This window comes from Andrena cerasifolii, chromosome 12, assembly GCF_050908995.1.
Source record: "Andrena cerasifolii isolate SP2316 chromosome 12, iyAndCera1_principal, whole genome shotgun sequence".
In the NCBI taxonomy this organism is placed as follows: domain Eukaryota; kingdom Metazoa; phylum Arthropoda; class Insecta; order Hymenoptera; family Andrenidae; genus Andrena; species Andrena cerasifolii.
The window spans coordinates 479,707-504,892 of NC_135129.1; the positions used below are offsets into that span (position 1 = coordinate 479,707).

The 25,186-nt window shown below is 42.4% G+C and overlaps 2 protein-coding genes across 5 annotated transcripts in view; one reads left to right on the forward strand and one right to left on the reverse strand.

The window, feature by feature from the left end:
* LOC143375456 (enhancer of split mgamma protein) overlaps positions 1-25,186 on the reverse strand; it is a 123,704-nt gene that overhangs the window by 31,116 nt on the left and 67,402 nt on the right. For all 4 annotated transcript variants that reach the window (XM_076824556.1, XM_076824555.1, XM_076824557.1 and 1 more), the window contains one exon: positions 13,573-13,848. In XM_076824556.1, the coding sequence (XP_076680671.1) occupies positions 13,573-13,848 (276 nt within the window). The remainder of the gene's footprint in view (positions 1-13,572; positions 13,849-25,186) is intronic.
* Positions 19,627-21,367, forward strand: LOC143375358 (uncharacterized). The gene is given in 2 exon segments (XM_076824362.1): positions 19,627-20,741; positions 20,815-21,367. Coding segments are annotated over 2 exon segments (1,659 nt in total). The 5' UTR covers positions 19,627-19,635.

Consider the following 25,186-nt stretch of genomic DNA (forward strand, 5'->3'; position numbering starts at 1 on the left):
GGTTTTGGACACTACAGAGGATGAAGATGCCGCGGCTGCTACACCTGCCGAAGGCATAACAATAGAGGTTGCACCTCCATCCAATGATAGTGACGATAGTGAGATCCACCTCGATACTTCTCAACCCATTAGTTTACAACTTCAGGAATCTTTTAACCGTTTTGAAAAATCGCTGCAGGAGCATAGCGACATTCTTCAAAAATCATCCGACGAATCAGAACCGGATACAGAAAATTCATTCCGAGAAGAATTGGATAAACGCGCAGAAGACCTGTGGGCACAATATAAATCGCGAAGACAGGATAGTGCTGGAACAACAGTCGCCGAGGTAATACCTTCGAGATCCGAAGTAGGGGGCCCCCCTTTAGAATCCATACAAGAAGAAGAAGAACCAAACGATGCCTTAAAATTCGACAATACGCTAATTCGCCGTCCACCGCGCAGATCCATGATACCGACCCCGTTACCGTCCAACAGACCACTTGCATTATCCACACCTTATTCACAATCCACTTCTGATCCACTTTCCACCCCCAAACGTTCACCTGCTACTGAAACGATGGATTATAGTAAAATTGACCAGTATCGACCAGGAATTCAAATAACAGAAAGTATACTTCCCGACATATTAACGTCACCGACCTTCTCCCGAAGCGCACGCGGAGAGAATATTAAATTTACTCGGAACAGTTTAACAAACATTCGCGAAAATTACGTCCATTTTATTTCTTCCGATGTGAAATTGGTAACTCCGATAAGTAAACTACTCGCAGATATAGGGGCCATAAGCATAGAAAATCTGCAGAATGCGAAGCCAAAAGAAGGCCAAGTGCTCGTTACGCCGCGAGGTAAATACAAAATTTTCAGTGTAGTAATCAAGGAAAGGTATTATGATGATACCTCCATCGCAAAATTAGGTAATGCTTTGAAAAATTTAAAAAGTACACTTTTACAATCAGGCATTAAAACCTTTAGAATTTCGAAATCCGGTGAAATTACTGATACACTTCCGCAGGGTACACTAGCTGGTATCTTATTAAATATTTTTGCGGATAGCAATATCAAAATAACACTGTGCACCGGAAACGTACAGGTACCGCCCGAAGAACTCCGTCCGAAAATCATTTCGGAATTACATGAAAGTTTAATAGGAGGGCATAAGGGCGTAACAAAAACATATCAACGAATTCGAGAGAGATTTTATTGGCCATCGATGCGTAACGATATTCAAAATTTCATTAGAACATGCAATAGTTGTCAGGAAAACAAACTTGTTAGAACAAAAACTCGTGAACCCATGATCATAACTGATACACCATTAAAGCCATTCGATAAAATATCCTTAGATACTGTGGGACCTCTTCCGATGACTCCTAGCGGTAATCGGCACATTTTAACTATGCAGGATAATCTTACGAAGTACTGTATTGCAGTTCCTGTACCGGATATAAAAGCAGACACTGTAGCTCATGCGCTGGTTACGCATTTGATTTTACAATATGGGGCTCCACGCGCAATTTTAACTGATCAAGGCACTAGCTTCATTAACAAGGTATTAAAAGAATTAGCGAAAGTTTTCAAAATTAATCATGTAACTACTTCTGGGTATCGTCCACAAACAAATGGTGCTTTGGAACGTAGCCATATAGTCTTAACGGAATACATAAAGCATTATCTAAACGATTTCGATGATTGGGATAAAATAGTACCGTTCGCAATATTTTCGTATAACACGTCTGTTCACGAGGCAACAAATTTCACCCCACACGAATTAGTATTTGGTGCAATAGCGCGCTGTCCTAGTGCGTTCCCTGCCGATGAGTCTCTATTAACATATAATGGTTACCTTCGAGATTTATTAACGCGATTAACAGAAATGCAGACTTTGGCAGCACAAAATTTGATATCGGCTAAACATAAATCAAAATTATACTACGATGAAAAAGCGCGACCATTTCAGGGTAAAATTGGCGACATGGCACGCGTTCTAGTAGAAGTCAGGAAAGGAAAATTTGGCAGTCGATATCACGGTCCCTACAAAATTGTTGGAATTTTGGAAAAGAATAATGTTATATTACAAAAGAAATCTGGCGAACGATTTGTAAAGCACGCTGATAAATTATTGATACACCATCAGGGTGATTTCATATGATATTCGAGTTAAAAAAAAAAAATTATTGTATCCTACGCGCTGATCGGCGACGTCAATATTCCGTCAATATTCCGTCAATATTCCGTCAATATTTAAATTCTAGAACTAATAAGATCAATAGAATCAGGCGAAATGAAATTGGTAACGCTCCTCTCTGTGATGATCTGGGTCACGCCTGTTTTCGGAGGAAATCAAAGAACATACCAGATTTCAAAAATTGACGCCAGCCCAGGGCTATATTTCGAAAAACTACACACCATGAGATTGATGACCGCCGATTGGCGAGTAACAATCTTTCTTGAAGCACGGAAACTAGAAACTCAATTTCCAATGGGTTACGAAAGACGAAACCTATAACCGCTGCACCTTGGTGATGTTGGCGAGCGATTGCGATAGACTCCTCCGTACTGTCTACCTCAAGGGAAGAGCTGAGGAAGCTTTGGCGCTGCGTGCGGAACTAAATGAACTGATTTCAACGATTCCAACTCCAGAAGATTTCAATAACCCCAAGACCATCGTGCGAAGAAACGTTCCCCTCGGATTCATCGGATCGCTGAGCCGCACTCTCTTTGGCACGCTAACAACGGATGATGCTGAATACTTTGATTCAGAAATTGATAAGCTATATAAGGATCAACGTGAGATAGCACACATTTTAAAAAATCAGACACACATTGTCGCCAGTGGATTCCATAAATACCACGAGTTGTTGGACCAGAATACGAACATGATGAACAAAAACAGAATGCAAATCAACCGAATTTCAACAGCAATAGGTGATGTCAACAGAGCATTGAACTATACCCAATTATCATATTGGCTATCACATTTTACCCATACCCTGGAACTATCTTTAGACCAATATATAAAAGTAACTGAAAAGTTCCTTGCTGCAATACATGCGGCCAAGGTGGGCGAAGTACATAGCTCACTTTTGGATAAATTAAAACTTCGCCGTATAATAACGGATATTAGAGATACACAAGATTCATACGAACTCCCGATATCCCAAGGATACCAGTCCATAGAGGAATTAATTAAATTCTCCAGTATAAAAATTGGCCACCACAAGGGCAAGCTCTTATTGATATTATACCTGCCTTTGGTAGACAGGATAGCATACCATCTCTACCGTACATATTCTTGGCCTGTACCACAAAAGCTCAATCAAAATTCAACAGGATCAAGCCATATTCATCCGAAAGTTCCGTATCTGGCAATAAGCAACGACCACCGATTCTATTTTAATGTGGATGAATTATATATCAATAATTGTTACAAAACATCTTATGTGCATCTTTGTCCATTGGAACAGCCGTTGTACGAAGTCTCGTCCACCAATGATTGCGAGGTTTCGCTATTGTTGCGACCGACCATTCAAACATTCAAACACTGCGATGTGCGTATAAGACCCCGGCACACTCCATTCTGGGCCCGGTTGAGATCGACGCAGGGATGGTTATATTCCTTAGAGTCACCGGAACCATTGCAAATCATATGCAATGGAATGAAGGACGAGCTAATAACCATGGAAGGCACTGGAATTTTGCAGCTGAAGCAAGGATGCATGGCTAAGACTACTTATGTGACACTGATTGGAATTCAACATTTGGAGAGTCGAGAACAGTATCTCTATCAACCAAATTTATTACTAAATATTTCGGAACTCTTACCTCAAATCCATAAATATCATGATATTCGACCATTGGACACCAATTATAAAAACACGTTCACTTCTGTGGAAGACACTATGTCTGAAGTAGAGGAAAAACTTGATGAAATAAGTCGACACCACCGAAATAAAAGGTTCAGCACTCATCTGTTGCATGGAGGACTAACAGTATCATCCATCCTGGGACTGGGAATTCTGCTGTTTTACTTCCGAAGTGGCGTCGGGAGAGTGTGGTCTTTGCTGCCTTGCAGGAAGCAGAAACCTAGGACTCCACCTCACGAAGCAAATGCGTCGAACGAAGTGACGCGCGGCTGTCCACCGGAGACTCATTGCCCATCTGTCACAACATCATTGCCATGTCAGCGAGCAATTGTAGACTAATCATGCGCCGATTTAACGGGTAGTGAGACGATAATTGATCCAACCGTTTGAGTGTTATGGGGAAGCCCTCGGTCAATAATCGCACAATTTTCTGGTGTTTAGATGTTTTGAATTTTTGCCAGCCTTGTTGTTTGTTTCTTAGCCGAATAGATATGTCGGATCCAGGGATCAGTAACCATGGGAATTCTCGACGGATCTTTGTGTGCCGCCTAGCGCGGTTTACAAAACAAAAGGATTTGTTGAAAGTCTTCCGCCCCCACGGAGCCGAACACGTGGTCTTGAGGGTCCAGCCCAGCGGGAACGTGGCCTTCGTAACGTTTACAACTCCGCAGCAGGCAACCAATGTGGCGAGCAATGCGATCACGCAGCCAATTATCCTTCATAATAGGAAACTGCGAGTCTTGATCGCTGATGCATGGCATGGCTTTAATCTGCCATCCTCAAGTGTCGGACCGTCTGTTTCCACTCCCGAGTGGGACAACCCTTTTCCAGGATATGAGCCGCTCTGTTCAGCTCTCCTGCCTGTGGAGGTGATTTCACTGGTGGCCACATTCTTGCCCTTTGCCGATCGGGCCCGTATGGAACAGGTATCGAAGGCTTGGAGAGGGGGAGTGCATGACTCCTTCCGGAAGATGCAACGACTCGATCTCAATGATTGGAGATGGCCTGGAATGCAGGGATGGAGGCGCATTAAAACGGAAGCCTTCTATTGGGTGCTGGCGCGATGCTCCCCACATTTAAAAATTATTATTTTAGACGATGAGTTGGCGGCCGAGGATTTGCGACCTCAGCTGTTGGCCCTGATTGTTAAGTACTGTCCTAAATTGGAAGACTTGGATGTAACGGCGGTTAATGCCCGACCATCGGCTTTTCGAGAATTGACACGCGTTACCTCCCTGAGAGGCTTGTCAATTGGACGTTGCACAAATTGCAGTGACATTGAATTGAGAAGAGTTCTCGAGACCAATAAAGAATTGCAAGAGTTCAGCGCTAAGAGCACCTATTCCTCCGGAAGGTCCTTGCTACAATTAGCAAAGGGCTTAGTAAAATTAAATCTAAAAGATTGCACGGCTAGAGGCGAATACATCGCCGCAGCCATTTCAAAATTCACAAAATTATCACATCTTCATCTAATTAGACCCAAAAAATTTTCACCCGGATATTTTACAGGAATTAATTGAAAACGCTGCATTGTCACGATCCATGGAGTCAATGGAATTCGTGGGGTGTAACCCCCGGTCCGGGGACGGAGATCCGCGGGAGGAGGATGCAGAAGCCGAGCAGGAACAGGCAGAGGATTTCTTCGAAGTCAACCTAGGTCCAGCTGAGATGGCAGTTAGCCTCCCTTCCCGTTACCCTTTGGTCACCGAGCTCGGGGTTGCATTCTGCGGCTGGGTGGACAACACCTTCATTGGCGAAGTGGGACGGAACATGAAGCACCTTATCAAACTGGATATCACTGGGTGCACTAACATCAGAGGGCAGTTTAGCCTTGAGACACTCGGTGGTCTGAATCACTGTACCGAACTACAGATTAGCCTACTGTACCCGGACGTCGGTGCCCAATTCCTTAGGAACATGTTGTCGCTCAGGGAGCTAACGTGTAGGGACAATCAGGGCATAACAGATGAGGACGTTTGTGGCCTCATCAGGAACAACGCTACAATAACGATAATTGACATAGAGGGCTGCGTACATGTAGGACGACCTTTTGTAGAATGCGTATACTCCGCCCTGCGAGGCGATCCTCATAGCCACCGAACCGAAATCCGTGTCGGCGGAACGAGCGCGATGCCTCGTAGGCGTGACAGGCAGCTACTCCATGTTTTCATAGATTATACCCGGCACTCCAAATGTCCCTACGCCTAACTATCATCGGGGACGATGATTCCAAGGGGGGAGGGGTGTTACGTGCCGGTTACTTTTTCAAATTCATTTCTAAATTTTTGTAATATTCATTGTACTTTCGCTACGCAGATGTCGTCAATTGATCCAACCATTGCGTGTTATGGGAATTCTCCCTCAATCAATAGTCGACTATCCGTGAACACCCTCAATAATTATAATTAATGCAACTTGAAGCCTGTCACGCCACGGCATATTCCCATGGAAGATGTTGGCGATAATCTTCCAACGTCGCCTGCGTTCTTAGAATGTGCATTGGGATAGGCATTTTTAAAAGCCAAGCATTGAGCCACTGCTCCTCTGTACTACCCATTTTACATTTATCTTCGGCCTGCTAAAATTTATTACACAATCATTGACAATTGATTCAACCATTACGTGTTATGGGAGTTTCCCTCGATTAGTTGTCAATGATCTGCAAACAAAATTGTATAAATCATTACGCCACTGTAAGACGTTCTTAGAACACCGGATGCGATAACGTTCTGTAAACCTAAGCATTGCGAGGCTGGGAACGGTCCGGAGCGACGACGGTTGGGCCCGTGTGCACGAAGTGCAGAGTCAGCAATTTGACGCCCTTTGTTCAAAGTCCCAAGTGCTCGCGCCCGCCCTGCGTTCGCTCGGCACAGTCGCCTGTTAAGTCGCATAGTGCGCAGTCGTTCTGTCCGAGGGACATCAATTATTATTGAAATAATTTTGAGCTGGAGTTTCATTGTGTCATTAGTGAACGTGAAAAGACTCAGTCCCCGTAGAGACTTAATTACTACCCTATTCAGTTTTAAATCATTATCTTTAAACTTAAACCTAACTTAGCTCCAATATAATCCCAACGAGAAACTGTTAAGTGTACTGTTCGGCGTGTTTGTGCTTGACATCTTGCACCGGCCCCAGCGCTCCAGCCCACCGAAAGAGAGAGAGAGAGTAAGAGCGAAAAGGAGAGACAGAGAGAGAGAGAGAGAGAGAGAGAGAGAGAGAGGAAAAGAGAGAGAGAAGTAATAGTTATTACGTCCAAATCGGTGAGTGTTTTAAGGTACGTTACTATATTCAACGGTTGTCAATTTAAAATTTGAATCATTTGAGTCTTTCGATTTTATAAATACTTGTTACATGTTACCCGTGCACGGGGGAGACAGTTAATCCAACCATTGTGTGTTATGGGAATTCTCCCTCGATAACCTGTCTTACCTTCCTTCCGCGGGTATTGCATTTTGTTTCAAAACATTTTTAATTAAGAAATGCACAGAATTAACCACCCATGCGATAATTGACCCAACCATCACGCGTTACGGGGTTTCCCCTCGGTTAATTATCGTCAATTTATTATTGCCGTCAATTGTTGATTATCGATTAACGTACGCGGCCGTATTCGTGGTTCTAGGAACCATTTCGGAATTGTAAATCCCGAAACCGCACTGATTATTGTAAATTCTAAATCCGACGACTTAACCTTGCGAATCTTTTATGACTCTTTTAAAGAAACCCATGTATTGACTCCCCATCTATGTATCACCTTGTTTTCCCTTTTCTTTTATTGTAATACATGGTAATATTTGTTTAAATCTATCTCACTTTTATTTTGAACCAGTCTCCCTCGAAATACCACTTCCTGACGGGTCAACCTGTATTGGTTGTAGCAAGTTCGTATCCCAAAAACAAATCTATCTAAATTCGTTGAGCGTTACGTGGAAGAAATTTGACAAACCCGCTCGGTCATTCGAAAATTAACGCCCTCACGTAACAACTTCGACAGCTTTGGCAATCTTCGACCGCCTAAGGAATTGGTACAATATCTGGATAAAGATGTAGTGAAAATCGAATACAATCACGCGCCTTATCAGGAGTACAATCAGAGCAATTGTGGTCAACTATGTCTACGCTTTCTACAAACGATTGGTTGCAAATTTAAGGATTGACTTCTCACCACTTTGATTCAGTACGAGTCCAGTCGTACAGCTTGGAATATGTCGTTAACATTCACTCTAACCGGCAAGAGTAGCACCCTCGCGGTGAGCTACTTTCCACCCATAGATTTGAGCGACGATGATTACGAGCTTGGTCTAACAACCCTTGAAACTTACCATACAATACCCAACATCGACTCCAGCAACGATAAATTCTACTTCACCACAAACTATGAGACCAATAGCAGCGTCGGCACCAGCCTTGAATACATTACGATTCCCCACGGTTCATACGAATTAGACGCCATTGCCAAGTATTTGAAACAGCGATTACTCGAGCGATATCCTCAAAAACTCGATGGCACCAATGCCAACGATGGTAGCGACAGCGATGAGTATCCTATAGTGTTGCGTCCCAACAACAACACCATGAAAAGTGAGCTGTACTGCTCGTTCATTGTAGACTTTACGAAGCCCAATAACATTGGATCGTTACTGGGATTCTCGACGAATCGCGTATTAGAACCGGAACAGTGGCACGAATCGGACGATCCGATTAATATCATGAATGTGAACATTATTCGCGTAGAATGTAGCGTGACCGCTGGCGCGTACAGCAATGGGAAGCGCGTACATACCATACATGAATTTTCTCCCAGAGTACCGCCGGGATATAAGATATCGGAAACGCCCGCGCAGATCATTTACCTTCCAATCACCGCACAGGTCATTTCGGATCTAACGATACGTGTTGTGGATCAAGACGGGTGGTTGCTTGATTTTCGAGGTGAAGAGATTACCATCAGACTGCACGTATGACGACGTCGATGATAATACATGTGGTGCAGTCGTATGAGATGCTTGTGTTGAACGACTCCAGAAACACGTTTCTTCCAAACGAAATTGTTTGCAGCAGCAACAACAACAACAACAACAACAACAACAACTGCAACTGCAACAGCTCTGATTACGCTAAAAAGAAGAGGTTCAGTGCTGCGAACATTGCATTTTTGAAATCGCTGGGATTCATTGTACGCAATTAAGTTGAAAAATGACTGACATTCTAAGCATTAGCGCGAAGCCGACGTTTGATGATCGCATCGTCAAGCTTGAGACTCACACATACAACCCTTACGTCAACACGACGTTTGGATACAGCGATGAGATAAGAATACCTATACAGCAACAGGATTTATACACATTACCGTGTGAAAGTTTCCTCTACCTGGAGGGGAAATTGACGATAAATAAGCCGAATGATGTATCACCGGTGATGTTGGGAAATAATTGCATGGCATTCATATTTGATGAGATTCGATATGAACTGAATGGTGTGGAGATTGATCGCAACAGAAACGTTGGAATAACTAGCACGCTTAAAAACTATGTATCGATGACATCTGATGAAGACAAAAATATGGAGAATGCGGGATGGGGCTTGAAACGGCACGATGAGCTAATAGTGAAAAATCATTTCAATTTTTGCATCCCGCTCAAATATTTGTTGGGATTTTGCGAGGACTACAAACGCATGGTTATTAATGCGCGTCACGAATTGATTTTAATACGATCGCGCAACGATAACAATTCTCTAATAGGATCGCCGACGTTGGAACCAGAAATTGAATTACTTAAAGTGCAATAGCGGATGCCTCACGTGACGCTGAACGACGTTAATAAGCTGTCGTTGCTACATGCTTTGGAAAGTGGACAAAACCTGAGCATTAGTTGTCGCTCGTGGGATCTGTACGAGTATCCTCTCTTACAGAGCACGACCAAGCATTCGTGGGCCGTGAAGGCAGCTGCACAGTTGGAGAAGCCGCGATACATTATCTTTGCTCTACAGACTGCTCGAAAGAATGTGATGACTGAAGATGTTACTCGATTTGACCACTGCAAATTGACCAATGTAAAACTTTTTCTCAACTCGGAATTTTACCCGTACGATGACATGAACTTGGACTTTGACAAGAATAGGCACGCCATCTTATTTAACATGTATACGCATTTTCGTAAATCGTATTACGGACATAGTTGCAACGAGGCATTATTCACCGTAGCCCAATTTTTGCAATTTGGCCCCCTCGTGGTGATTGATTGCTCGCGACAAAATGAGTCGATCAAGAATAGCACCGTGGACGTGCGCATAGAATTTGATTGTAAAGAAAACGTACCTGCAAATACTACGGCCTACTGTTTGATTCTGCACGATCGGGTGGTTGAATACAATCCGCTGACAAATGTGGTGCGCAAAATCAATTAAATTACTGCGCTACTTGCCCGCCCTCTCCTGTACCAAATTCGTACAAAATTTCATCGTGAAAATTGAGATGCTTTACGAGAAAGACTGCATTCTCCAGTCTGTCTTGGAAGCGAACGGACCTCTAAATTGTATCGATAATGGTCGTACCAACATTCGTTGACCTGCAAGGGTTCATCGTCGATGGAAGATTTGTCGCGAAGGAAGTGGCTATCCTACGAAAGGGAACAATTCTCTCGCACTATATTTTTGGGAGTTCGATGCCACAATATCTTCTTACAAAATCCGACAAATCGAGCATCCGGTGGTTGGTGGCAAAACATCATGGACTACGTTGGGAAGATGGAGACGTTCCGTACAGTATGGCTAAACAGCTAATTATGAAAGCTGTAGCCGATGCGATCGACGAGGAAGATGACACACCCCATGTCGTATACGTTAAAGGGCTGCAGAAACGCGATTGGCTCATGGATTTCCTCGATGAAAATACGAGAGCGGACGTGATCATCGAGACGCTAGACATTGACTACGAGGATATCAAATCCCTAAATAAGCTAAACGTAATTAATACTCTGCGATGTGGCAGACACGCAAAGCACTGTGCCATGCAAAATGTATTTAAAATATTCAACTGGTGGTCTAAACGCCAGAGGGAAATACACAAATAAAATATAATCAATTTTTTATGCATAACTGTTTTTTCTTCACCCTCCTCAACCTCCAACCTTCTGCATGTACGCTAGATTAAGACGATAGTTGTAATTATGTACAAGTAGTACGATTCATGATCAACGCGGTATGATAGACGTTCGATAGATGTTCAGAGTGGTACGTTAGGCGTTTGATAGATGTTCAAAGTGGTACGATAGACGTTCGATAGATGTTCAAAGTGGTACGATAGATGACGTTGAAAGTGGTCCAATACACGTTTGATACACGTTCAGAGTGGTATGGTAGATATTCAATACGTGATCAGAGTGGTATGGTCTAGTCGAATGATGTGCCCATAGAAGAAGGGAAAGAAGATGCGTGCGAATAAGGAGAGGACGGTCAGTGAAGAAGAAGAAGATAAGTACATGGAGGAGGATGGTCAGCGAAAATGCAGGTGGCCTGTGATGAAGATGGCGAAGAACAAAGGCATCCTACTTTGCAAAGCTATGCATTTCTCGATTTCATCATAGGAGGGGGTTTTGACGTGCGAGAGCCAGGAGATGCATCGAGACCAGTTGTCCATCAAACGTTAAAGACAGCAGACTAATTTAAATAATTTCTGCGAAAATGGGACTATTAAGGATTGCCCCCGAGTGTGACCCTGAGGTATGTACTTAACAGTATTTTTTTAACATTTATCGCGTTTAACCATTGATACCGAGTGAGATTAAAATCAGACGTTTCTATGTTCCAGAACTCACCACCCTCGTCACCTCCCGGACCGCCATCGCCACCACCGTCACCCCCCGGGCTGCCATCGCCACCACCGTCACCCCCGTCGCCGAGGGTGTGGTCCCCAGATTGGGGCTCTCCTCAGCCGTCGCCGTCACCACCACCTTCACCCCCGCTGCAAGTATGTAATACTTTGCATTTTTTTATTTTTTTATTTTTTTTATATATTTAATATGTTTTGTATAAATATTATATCAATTTTTTGTGTGTTCTAGAATTTATATTTCATGATGAATGCGCGGGTGGTGGGGGAACCATCGGCGCAGGCTGAGGAGAATGCGGCGGGCCCCACGAGGGTGGCCAGGCTGCGGCAGCGGCGATCGCCATCATCATCACCATCACCACCGCGATCCTCACAATAGATATATTATTTTTTTTTTATATTTATATTTATATATTCTTTTTTTTATATTTATATATTCTTTTATTTATATTATATTCTTTTTTTATATTCTTTTTTATATTTATATTTATATATTATATTCTTTTTTTTTTATATTATATTCTTTTTATATTTATATATTCTTTTTTTATATTTATATTTATATTTATATATTCTTTTTTTTTATATTTATATATTCTTTTTTTTATATTTATATATTCTTTTATTTATATTATATTCTTTTTTTTTATATTATATTCTTTTATTTGTAACAATTTATATATCTTAAACCTATATTATATTCTTTCATTTGTAACAATATATATCTTAAACCTATATTATTTATATTATATTCTTTTATTTGTAACAATATATATCTTAAACCTATATTATTTCTCCATTGCATTCACCCATCATCCTCCCCGCCATCTAATTTTAAGATTCCGCGTTTCTGTGTTACATTTCATTCTTCGCGCCGCCAAGTGACATCACCCTGCACGGCTGCTCCAGAGGAGTCGAATTACGCGAGATCGCGCGATACGCAGCGACGTTAAATCGGAACGCTTTGAAATACTGTTAGCTTTAGAATGCATGCGATTCTATCCCCTATGTAGTGGTGTCTCTTTCCCTCCTAGAATTTTGACTTTAAAGTAATGCTCCATCTCTTTCCCTCGAAGACGCGGTGTCGAGAAACGCCGATCTTTCCCGACATCGTCCGAAACAATTTCTGATAAAATTTCTCATAAAAATAAATTATTATACGCCGACGTTGTGTGTGTGTGTGTGTGTGTGTGTGTGTGTGTGTGTGTGTGTGTGTGTGTGTGTGTGTGTGTGTGTGTGTGTGTGTGTGTGTGTGTGCCACATATGTGACGCTCCGTTGGTTTCGCTATATGTACCATTCGGAAAAGACTAATGTCAGAGACGGCGTTTGGGGGAGTTGGTTAGGCGGCTGACTCGTACCGCGGAGGTCTTGGGTTCGAGCCCCGTCGCCCCGAGAAGTTTTTTCATTTATATTAATATCATAAAATTAATATTTCCTTCCTTACCGACAGTCTGTTGTACCACGCTCCAGAGTAGCACCTTCCTTACCGACAGTCTGTACCACGCTCCAGAGTAGCGCACCGTCACCCCGCGGTTCCTCCTCCTCCTCCTCCTCGATGATACCCCCGCACCGTCACCCCGCGGTTCCTCCTCCTCTTCCTCGATGATACCCCCCACCACTCCGTCATCTCTATGACGTCATCCGCCGCCAGCCCGCCGACAAAAAAACAAATTTTCAAATTTGAGTTTCAAGGTCATGATCATGACCTTGAAACTCAAATTTGAATTAGAATCCCCCTTGTCTTACTACTTATAATAACTGCGAAATATAATTATTGCTGCACTTCAATCTCAGTAAAGATTGCTGAGAATTATCATCGTCACACTTTCTGCCACACTGTTTCGCGATGGGATCATCGTGGAAAAGATAATTACCGATGTATCCGTCTGCCGGCTCTTTTGAAGACCAGCTGCGAGGTGTCTCGCTAGCCTCTCCGCACCTTCACCTGGCAGTGCCAAGAGAAATCTGTATGCTTCAGCTGCACAGTGTCCGAAACCGGACAGCCACCGACTTTCAGCGGAAGTACCATCACTCTTCGTAATTATACTTGACAATCCGGAAGATTGGAAACTTTGAAGCCTTTGTAAATGACGCACTGTCAACTCCAGAATATCTGCTTTCTCCAGTTTGCTAATGTCCTCCCCTTCTGTCTATAAATAAAAAAAACATTTAACACGGCTATCTTACTGGATGCTGTCAGAAACTGACAAGTATGCATTATAATATGATAAAATATGATTAAAATCTGTGAATCAAATACACTTTAATTAATATGGTTATCTTTAGTAATAGTGCGCCGTGAAAGTACAGGTGTACCTGCGAATGATGGAATTAATTATTAAATAAAGTTAGTAAGTGTGTTCTATTGAATACTGTAAAATTTAACAGATTAAATGAGGCATTCAGAGCAAAAACGGACTAACCTAATTTCAATTTTTTCCGAATTGAGTTTGTAGCAAAAATGTGTTCTAATGCTGTACTATTCATATAAAATAGGAAATATTTATTTTTTTCAATAGGGGTTACTCCGGTTTTGCTATGAATGCCTCAAATACCACTTATCTACTATGTAAGTACTTCAATTCATCCCTACAAAATACAGTATTCACTAGTGAAGAGCTCGTGACTCAGGACTAGAACATTCTAGTACGAAACTCTAAAAATGCTAAAGAAATTAATTTTTTCGATCTTAAAATGTTAACGAGAGATTCTGCTATTCACCAGTCAAGTTTTGACACTCGTATGGCAAACCAGAAATCCTTCAGAAATATGACAGGAAGCGTCGAAAACGGGAGAAAAGGTTCATAATTGATGTGAGATTGTCACACCGGCGAATTTATATAGCGCGTCAAAGTATGCGCTGGACGAACGCGGCGTCTGTACCGTCTTTTGTTTTTGTGTTCACTATGCTGACTTCAAGCGATTCCTGTTCTGTTCTTTGTAGTCCACGAGATATGTAAGTGACGACGAAATAAATGTTCATTTTTATACATTCAATCAACAATAATCTCTTATGATATTTGGGCCCTTTACACGGACGCACTTGCGTTTGTTCTTGCGCGCCACACGCCGGCGCGCCACGCAAAAATACGTGAACGCCGGAGTGAAGGAAGGACCGCACTCCTTCGTGCATGCCAGAAGGTTATGCTCGGCACAACTTAGAGACAGTAAGTTCGGGCTCACATTTCTAGGTCGACTTCACATGTGTTTTTCCACGACCCAGTGCAGTCTTGTATTGTGTACTACCTATTCGATGAATATTATCGATCTGCGAAACAATCGGCAAGACACCATCGCGATATACGTTCGCGAAAAGTATACAAATTCCTCAATATACCTGGCTTATAGAGGATATCATAAATGCTGTTACTGTAGGGGACACTGTAACATCTGTGTTTACGAAGTTACATTTAGTTTACCTGAAGGTGCTAGAAATTATGGAAATGATTTATGACTCAGTTATAACGACTGTAAAATTTTACAAGCGTACATTAAAAAATGTCCACCTGTTTCCCCGGCAAAGCGATGGCAAATGAAATTGCAGTTAACACATTCACGGTTGTAACGATCATAATTATTACTATTGACGGCAATAATAAAATTATCATGTCATTGCTTGTTTTAATATACAAACTAATATTGATAGACAATAAATACACATAGGTATGCAAGTGATATGTTATATGCAAGTTAAATGATGAAGAGATGTAATATGCAGGATGTTTTGGAACAAAAGGGGTAGTCTTCTGATTGCGCGTGATGTAGGTCAAATTTGTCACCTACGCTCTTGCATGTCATGTTCGAAACTATGGTGCGCAATAATTGGGAAAACTAAGCACGACAGTTCATAAGAATGTACACTCTTCTGAAGTCAAGGTTTGCACGCGGGCAGAACTGTCGTGCTTAGTTTTCCCAATTATTGCGACAGAAAGATACTTAGAATAGGAAAACGACACGTGTGGAAAGTTCTGAACGGCGCACCGCGCCTGGCAGCCAAGCCTCTGCGAGTCGCTACAAGTGGTAGGAAGTGCACGCGATTAAGGGGGTAGATACGGGTAATGCAGCGCGCTGTATACCGACACAATCTGGCCCGATACATGGATTTTGTAGAATACGTTTTTCGATCTTATATAAGCAGATTTTGGGCTGGGCGAGGTCTCATTCAAAAGAGGAAGGTTCAGTGTAGCGCGCTCTGGTCATGGTTCGACGAGATTATGTTGATATCTAATAATATGAGTGTCCAAAGTAGAGCAAAAGTCAACAAAATACACCCGCAGAATCCAAGTATTTATAGATCACTAAAAGAGTTTTGTGATTTAAACGATAACCAGAGCGCGCTGTATTGAACCTTCCTCTTTCGAATGAGTCCTTACCTAGTCAAAAATCTGTTCATATAAGGACAAACAACGTATGCCCGTGATTGCATTTCCAAATACGAGTTCCGCCATATTGGCGATAATACAGAGTAAGTCACGTGAAAAATTTAGTTGAGGTAGTGGAAACGAGATGGCGCCTACTCCGGAGGACTGACAATGTGGAATTTCCGTACTTTCCCATTTTCGTACGATTGTAGGTTAGGTTACATGCATTTTGGGCATACATTGACTAGGAACTGCTGGGAACTGTATACATTTACTAAATTAACGCTTTTGCCGTGACACATACATCACTTGTTTAGAGGGTAAAGTTTAAATTACAACACGATCGGCTGGTGAAATCCAGGGCTCAATGTAAAGGAATTTGAGCAGAAAGAAAAGAAAATTCAACATTGTTTCATATGTTTGCTCTCAGTATAATCAGGAAAATGTTATCAATATTTGAAAAAAAAATGTTTACGCAGAAAAAACTAAAAGTAAAAAAGTTGAGCTGTTATTGTTATTGAAAAATTTTTGTGTATCTGCAGGGTTGCCAGCAACATTATACAGGACCACTTATTTAGCGGAGAGGAACACCCACAGGAGGGATGGTAATGTGTGCGTCAGCAGTCTTCACGCATACGTTACCACGACTCCTGTAGGTGTTCCCCTTCCGCTAAGTAAGTGGTCTTGCATAATGTTGCTGGCAACGCTGTGTATCTGTGTTAGCAGACCGAGGCGCTGGCTTTATTTCTCGGCTGCTATGACCTCCGTCCTATCCTTCTCTTTTACGACCCATTGACAGCGACAAAGTAACCGCGAGCATCGGAGAATACTGTTCGCTGAATACCTATACCTACATCGTACAAATTAAACTCGAACCGAGGGACGATGTGACAGAATTTACTGAATACGTGTAACGCTGTCTCTTTTTTAATATTTTATTATATACAAATTACTCCAATAAGTGAATATTGTTTAATATATTTCTGTGTGGTATCAGTTCCATCGGACATGATGGTACAAACGGTTTTTTTTATGAATGAGGTACTGAAAGCAATGTCAATGGCAAGTTTTTTTTTGTAATAGAACGGTATATTCTATTATTGAGGTGTCACAGGATGGTATTTCGATTTCTCGCTATGTATCTATTTAGGGATTTCGTCCGGGTAATAGGTGCCCTGCTAATATAAAATTGCATTTGTTGAGAACAATTTCAAAATAAATGGTCTAAAATTTGTATGTTTTAAGTGTCGTAAGTTTTATTAAGTAATCTTTTTTTCCTACTGTTTTCCCTACTCATTCATATCTGTCTCTTTGTTAACAGTTACCATTTAATGAGAAAAAAAGTAAATTTCCACAATTTTGAAAATTTTGAAAAATCCTTTGAAATACGTTTATATATCACTAAAGGCTACACCATATCCAAGTTTCCCCAAAATCCCAAATAGTAGTAAGACTATGGGGATTCTAGACCAGGTCCTCCGAGGGGAGCGCGGAGGCGGGGGGAAGTGAGGGCGCGCGGGGGAGCGTGGCGGAGAGAAACATGGGCGCGGGGTCTGCGGGGAGAGGAAGACCGGTTGCGCGCGAACGAGCCGCGGAGTGGGGGAAGCCGTAATCGTCGAGGGGATCAGTCCGGGCCGAGCCGCCTCGGAGGCCTCTCCAGACCTGGCCCACCTTCGAAAATTTTTCAGAGGGAGGCATTGACCCCCGAAAAAAATCTCTTTCAGAACTTGGCCCACCCGAAAATTTTTTCAGACCTAACCCAGGGTGGGGACTGTCCTAGAAATTTTTTCCCAAACCAATATGCATCAGAAATTGTTTCGGACGATGTCGGGAAAGATCGGCGTTTCTCGACACCGCGTCTTCGAGGGAAAGAGAGGAGCATTACTTTAAAGTTAAAATTCTAGGAGGGAAAGAGACACCACAACATAGGGGATAGAATCGCATGCATTCTAAAGCTAACTGTATTTCAAAGCGTTCCGATTTAACGTCGCTGCGTATCGCGCGATCTCGCGTAATTCGACTCCTCTGGAACGGCCGTGCAGGGTGATGTCACTTGGCAGCGCGAAGAATGAAATGTAACACAGAAACGCAGAATCTTACAATTAGATGACGGGGAGGATGATGGGTGAATGAAATGGAGAAATAATATAGGTTTAAGATATATATTGTTAAAAATCATAAATAAAAGAATATAATTTACCATTTTTTACTACGAGCATCATCCACAATATGATTGATTGCACATGCTAACAATTCACATTCAATCAATGAATGCTGTTCGAAGTGTTCGCTTTCAGAAATTAATTTTACATAATCTGTTGGCGCGGTAGCGCTACGTAGAACGTCTACGAAAGTGACATATTTACTGCCTACAGCGTACATATTTTCAGTTAGCCACGTGTACATATGTTCAATGCAATGATTGTACGCAAATAGTTTACACATCGTGGCTTCAGTCATATATATGACAACGCGATTATCGGTGATTTTAATAAGGTGATCATCATGCATACGCGTGAACTCTAGTCGTAAATGATCAATTATAATGTGAGTTTGGGGCGATGTTGCGTTGCTGCGTAATCGTTGGAGTATGTCCACCTCGTTTTGTAGCAGGAGCTTCCACGTAGACATTGAAAAGCTTAACTCGCTGCCTTTATTGTCGGCTATGGCGATCTCGACGTGACACAAATCCATACCAATACGAATTCCTATAGTTAGACGTTTATAAGCTGTTGCAGTCAGTGGATAATCACGCCCCAGGATCCGTACGATTGATGGTTTCGATGTTTTCATCGTTTTTAGCGATACGGATCCAGAACTGTAAGAAACAAGTACATGAAGTAAACAAGTGAATGAAGTAAATGAAAAGTGTATAGTAACGTGTACATACCTCATATTGGATTGTTGATGATGTAGTTGTTGCTGTTGTTGTTGACATTCATTTGGAAACCCACCATCGTTGCCGGCTGCGCAGGATGAATCGTTAAAGCTGTGTTTGTACATTTTGATGTGCACTATATTTTTTACGGAGTACCGTCTGTTCCGTCAAAGTCACTGAGGCTACTGAGCGATTGATGGAATAGCGTCCAAGAGCTCGGCTTAAATAGAGGTACAATTGCCTCCCCCACCACAGCATTTTATTTTAAAGCTACCAATTTTTCCATAATGTTTTCCAATCTTAACATCGCAGCATATCGCGCGATTGTATGTAATTTGAGCCCCACCATCAAGGATAAAAGTCTCGACACGTGTTGAATGTAATATAATATCTGTGAAAGCGCCGAATCTTAGAATTATGCGGCGTCAGCAGAAACTGTGTCGGATGATTTTGCGCGCTAATTCGTCATACGCGCGAATCATAGAAAGAATTATGCTGTATCGGCAGAAACTGCACAGAACCATGCTGGGGTGGATCGTCGTGTTTGCATGCGGTGCATTCGAGGGAGGGGGTACGCCAAAAGAGTTAGGTAGAGATACCAAACCATGGTATCAGTCTTAAAAAGCGCACTCTAAACTGCACAAAGTCTCAAATCGCTGCAACGTGTTGCGCGGAAAAGAAATATTCCATTTACAACCATGGGAGAATTCACGCAAGTAGAACGTCAATTGTTGGATCAATCTGCGCGATTGATTTCACGCGAAGAGTACCTCGCGTGGGAAGAACGGTGCAACGAGTGTATCGAATCGTTGGAAGAACACAGCCGAGTGAAACGCCCGCGATTATCGATCGGTGTTCAGCAATCGCTGGTTGCTCGAATCGCGCAGCTCGAAGGACCAAAATATTCGTTGCGCGGACGTTTCGTGCATGAAGGTGCCGGACATTCGAGCACAGGACTTTTGTGGCGCGAAATAGGCACTGCGTTCGATAGTCGCGTATTAACTGGTGCAGTATTAAATTCGAATTATATCGAGCCGCGCAACTTTCTCCAGGATGCGGAGACCATTGTGCTGGAGCATGTACGAGGCGCCTTGAGGAAACATCAGAACCTCAAAGTGAACACTGTGTTCAACGGCGAATTTGTGGCGGGGGACAAGCATGCTTGTAAAAGCATCAATACCCGAAACTGCGAACTCTTCGGTACATCCGATCTACAGGAGTGGTACCAACGATGTATCATCGAACCCACCCTGGCATCGTTGGAAGAGTTCCAGGTACGCGACAGCGGATGGGCACTATTACAAATCCACAATTTGATTGTCAACGTGAATAAGTACAATCCGCTGCGCGCAGGGTGCCACTTCAAGTTGCCGCGGGAAATATTGATGAAGAAAGCTACAATTAGCGTGTGATCCGAGGAAAACGCCTGCTTCGCGTGGGCAGTGGTCGCAGCTCTCCATCCCGCCGAAAGAAACCCTCATCGGCCAAGTTCATATCCACATTATACATTGGTGCTAAATCTCCAGGGCATTGAGTTTCCAATGTCTACGAAGCAAATTGTAAAGTTTGAAGGGTTGAACAACAACTCCATCAACGTCTATAGCTTCGAGAAGAAGAAGAAGAAGGGGTCAACAGTCTTTCCGTTGCGCCTCACCAGCCAAAAGAGGGATTGACACGTCAACCTGCTCTACACGCCAAATCAAGAGCACGGCGATGTAGGGCACTTTGTATGGATCAAGAACTTGTCCCGGCTGGTGAGCGCACAGCTGAGCAAGAAGAAGGCAAAGAAATTCATCTGTGATCTGTGCGTATATAAAATGATGAAATATTGAAACGTCCCCATGAAAAATTAAATAAAAAATTTTTGATTTTTGCAGATGCATGCACTACTTTGGATCCGCCGAGAAGTTGGAGGCCCACACAGTGGATTGCCGAGAGATGAACGACTGCGCCATTCTGCTGCCTAGCCAGGACAACAATTTTCTCAGTTTCGATGGCTACGACAGGAAGGAACGACTCCCCTTCGTGGTGTACGCCGATCTAGAGTGCATCCTAGAGAAAACGGAGAATGTCCAGAAGGATGCGGGGGAGCACAAATTGTGCACATACCAGAAACATAAGGTGCACAGTATTGGCTATTATATGCATTGCTCGTACGATGCATCGTTATCAGCATATCGATATCATCGCGATGTGGATTGCGTTTCTTGGTTCGTGAAAGAGCTGAAAAATTTTGCAAACTTCGCTAAACCCATCCTGGCCAATAATGTTCCCTTGGAAAAGTTGACGAAAGACCAGTGGAGGGCATTTCACAGCGCGAAGCATTGCCACATTTGTGAAAAGCCATTCGAGGCTGATGATAAACGAGTGCATGATCATTGCCATCTAACGAACGGTTTAGAAGCCCCGCGCATTCGAAGTGCAATTTAAATTATAAAAACGCGTTTTACATCGCAATAGTTTTCCATAATATATCCGGCTATGATTCGCATTTTATTATCGAGGAAATAGCTACCGCTTTCGAAGGCAGCGTTGACGTATTGCCCATAACTAAAGAAAAATATATTTCATTCACGAAAAATGTCGAAGATACGGCTGAAGAATCAGACTCGCGAAATTGTATTAAATTGCGATTCATCGATTCGTACAAATTTCTAAATACCAGTCTCGACAAATTAGCATCTCTTCTTAGCGCGGATAAATTAAAAATTTTACGATCCTAATTTGAAACATTATCCATCGAAGATTTCAATTTATTGACGCGAAAGGGTGTATTTCCGTACGAATACCTTGATTGCGCGAACAAGCTGCAGGATCCATGCTTACCACCGCGCGAATCATTCTACAGTTCGTTAACGGGTGAGACTGTATCCGAGAGCGATTACGCACACGCCGAGACTGTCTGGCAGCGTTTCGGGATTAAAACCTTGGGCGAATGCAGCGATTAGTATTTGAAAACAGATGTCTTGTTATTGGCAGATATTTTTGAAAATTTTCGTGAAAGTTGTATCAAGAGTTATGGATTAGATTCCGCGCATTATTATACTCTACCTGGCTTTACGTGGGATACCATGCTAAAACATACCAAAATTACGTTCGAATTGCTCACAGACGTTGATATGGTCATGTTTATCGAACGCGGTATACGTGGCGGTTTAAGCCAATGTTCCGGAAGACACGCACAAGCCAATAACAAGTACATGCCATCTTACGATGCATCGGAACAGTCATCGTACTTGATGTACTTTGACGTGAACAATTTGTACGGATGGGCAATGTGCCAGCCCTTACCATACGCCAAATTTCAATGGGTCGAAGATGTCGCAAATTTTGACGTGTCTTCGATTGCTGTCGATTCGCCCACGGGATACATTCTCCAGGTAGATCTGGAATATCCGCAACGTCTGCACGACGCTCACGCCGATCTACCGTTCTGCCCGACGCGTGCCAAACCACCTGGCAGCAGACAGGACAAGCTACTCGCAACATTATATGATAAGCAGCGTTACGTTATCCATTATCGCAACCTGCAGCAGTGCACGAGTCACGGTCTTCGTATTACAAAGATACACCGCGCGCTTCAATTCGCTCAATCTCCCTGGCTCCGCGATTACATCGAACTCAATACACGGTTTAGAACATGCGCGACAAACGACTTTGAAAAAAATTTGTACAAATTGGTGAACAAAGCGGTATTCGGTAAAACTATGGAAAATGTGCGAATTCAGGTGGACGTAAAACTTTTAACACATTGGAAAGGGCGATATGGTGCGGAGGCAATGATCACGAAACCGAATTTCCACAGCAGAAGTGTTTTTTCGGAAAATTTAATAGCTGTTGAATTGCGAAAACTCGAGGTGAAATTCAACAAACCGATATACGTGGGTATGTGCATTCTAGACATATCAAAAATTTGTTTGTACGAATTTCATCAGGAGTACATGTCTCCACTGCATGGTCAAAAATGTAAAATTCTATACACAGACACAGACAGTCTCATTTATCATATTCGATGCGATGATATCTACGAGTCCATGAAACGCAATATCGATAGATTCGACACAAGCGATTATCCTACTGACAATCCATATAATATGCCCCGCTTAAATAAGAAGGTTCCGGGGCTGATGAAGGACGAAAATAATGGGATGATATTGACCGAATTCATAGGTCTTAGAGCGAAAATGTATGCACTCCGCGTAGATGGCAAAAAAGATACGAAAAAGGCGAAAGGCGTCAAGACCAACGTCATAGCCAGAACGATAACTTTCGACGACTACGCGCAGTGTTTGCAAAAGGAGATCGAAATGGTTCGCAGGCAATCCTGCATACGGTCGAAATTGCACAAAGTGTACACAATTTCGGAATCCAAAATCGTTCTAAGTCCATACGACGACAAGCGGTATATCGTACCCGATTCAACTGACACGCTGCCCTGGGGACATTATAGAATACCATTGTAAAATAAAAAATTATTGTATTTATTAACTCGTTCTTATAAATAGCGGAATTATTGAATAAAAATGTTACGTTCGGAACGTAAAATTTTTCTTTTAAGTCAGGGTATGCATCAACAACGCCTAGCGTTATAGGAAATCCCTCGTTGATCATACTCCTGCCTATTAATTAATAATATTTTTGATAGAACAAAAACCCCTTTTCTTGGAACGTCGTCGTCTCAACGTACTGCCGTCCCGCGATACAGATAAGGCGATGCTGACGCAGCGGCGTTCTCACCAGAGAGTCGCGTTCGGAAAGACCCAGTGATTCTCCTTCTGTGCCGAATCCGTTTTATGTAAGCGGCAGGGTTGCGTTTCAACAATGCTTTGCAGCATTGTGGGAGAACCCTCGTTGAGCACACCTCTGACCGTCGCGTTAAACATTGTAACATAATCAGTAACGGCTACAGCGGGAATGCGCAGACTGGATCATTTCTTAGAAGACTGACGAAATTGTATGCTCTACATCCGGTGCAGGGAACCGCGCCTTCCCACGATCTTGTCGCATGTGTGAATTAGTAATTAATTAAAAATTGTTGTTAAAATTTGAATACCCAACACAATTTCTGATAGTCAACCGACTGTGGGATTCCCCTAGTCAGAAATTGTGTATATGAAATCATGAACATTAAGGGAGGACCTTTAGCTGTGCGAAATTGTATGTGAGACGTCATGTTTTCCTGTGAGTACGAATATTCCGTAAAGATTGATCATATATTTGAATCGGGAGTCTGATGGATGGACGTGAAAACGCACACACACACCGCCTCGTTAAGTAGACGGGCCCATGGTAACGCGGCCGAGCGATAAAATGCAGCGTAAGCATTTTCGGTACGGACCCACTGTGGTCGCTGCCGAGAGCGTGAAGCTGCGACACTCTGTGACGGTAAATCGTGAGGTGCGTGTCATTGGGGTCCGCAAGTGTTTTAGAGCTAGAGTTCTCCGGTCTACTGTGTAACCGCGTGAAAGACTCGACTTTGCGAAACAAATATTCTAATAACTTCGAAACTATTTATTCTGTTAACGATTTAATCCAAATTTTTATTGTATCTACTAGTTAAAATTATTATTATTCAGTTTCATTTCATAATTCAACTCAGTACTATTCAAAACGATAACCAAGTGTGTGCGTGTTCGCGTTTCATCCTCTTTTCTGATTCAGGTTTATCAGCGACTCAGAACTACACAAGCTTCAAGGTTTATCAGCGATCCAGAAAGTTTTCCAAAACTCAAAAAGCAAATTTAAAAGCATATTGTCAATTAGATTATTGTGACTGTCTGGTGAGTTGCACATCTTATCTCTTTTTGTACACGAAAATACACCGTTATAATTAATTCGTACCTAACGATAATTTCTGACAGTCAAACGACTGTGGGATTCCCCTAGTCAGGAATTATACCGATTTCACAAACGTCTATTCTTTGTAAATTATTGATTGATTTGTTCATATTCAGTTCTGTTAAATGTTTTACATCCATTCATTATTTAATCATTAAAACTTTATTTACTATTAAATTCTACTCATCAATTACCTATCTGATTCCATTGAAAAGACCCGTACGGGACTAGAGCACCAACGATCCCAAAATCTACCCCTTATCCATCTGATAAGGTACTTAGACATTTAAAATTTAAATAATTGACTGTTACCAGTGCGGCGAGCCTCCTTGCCATTCTATACGTAACGATAGGAAATTCTGATAGTCTAACGACTGTGGGATATCCCTAATCAGAATTTGGCTATTTAAA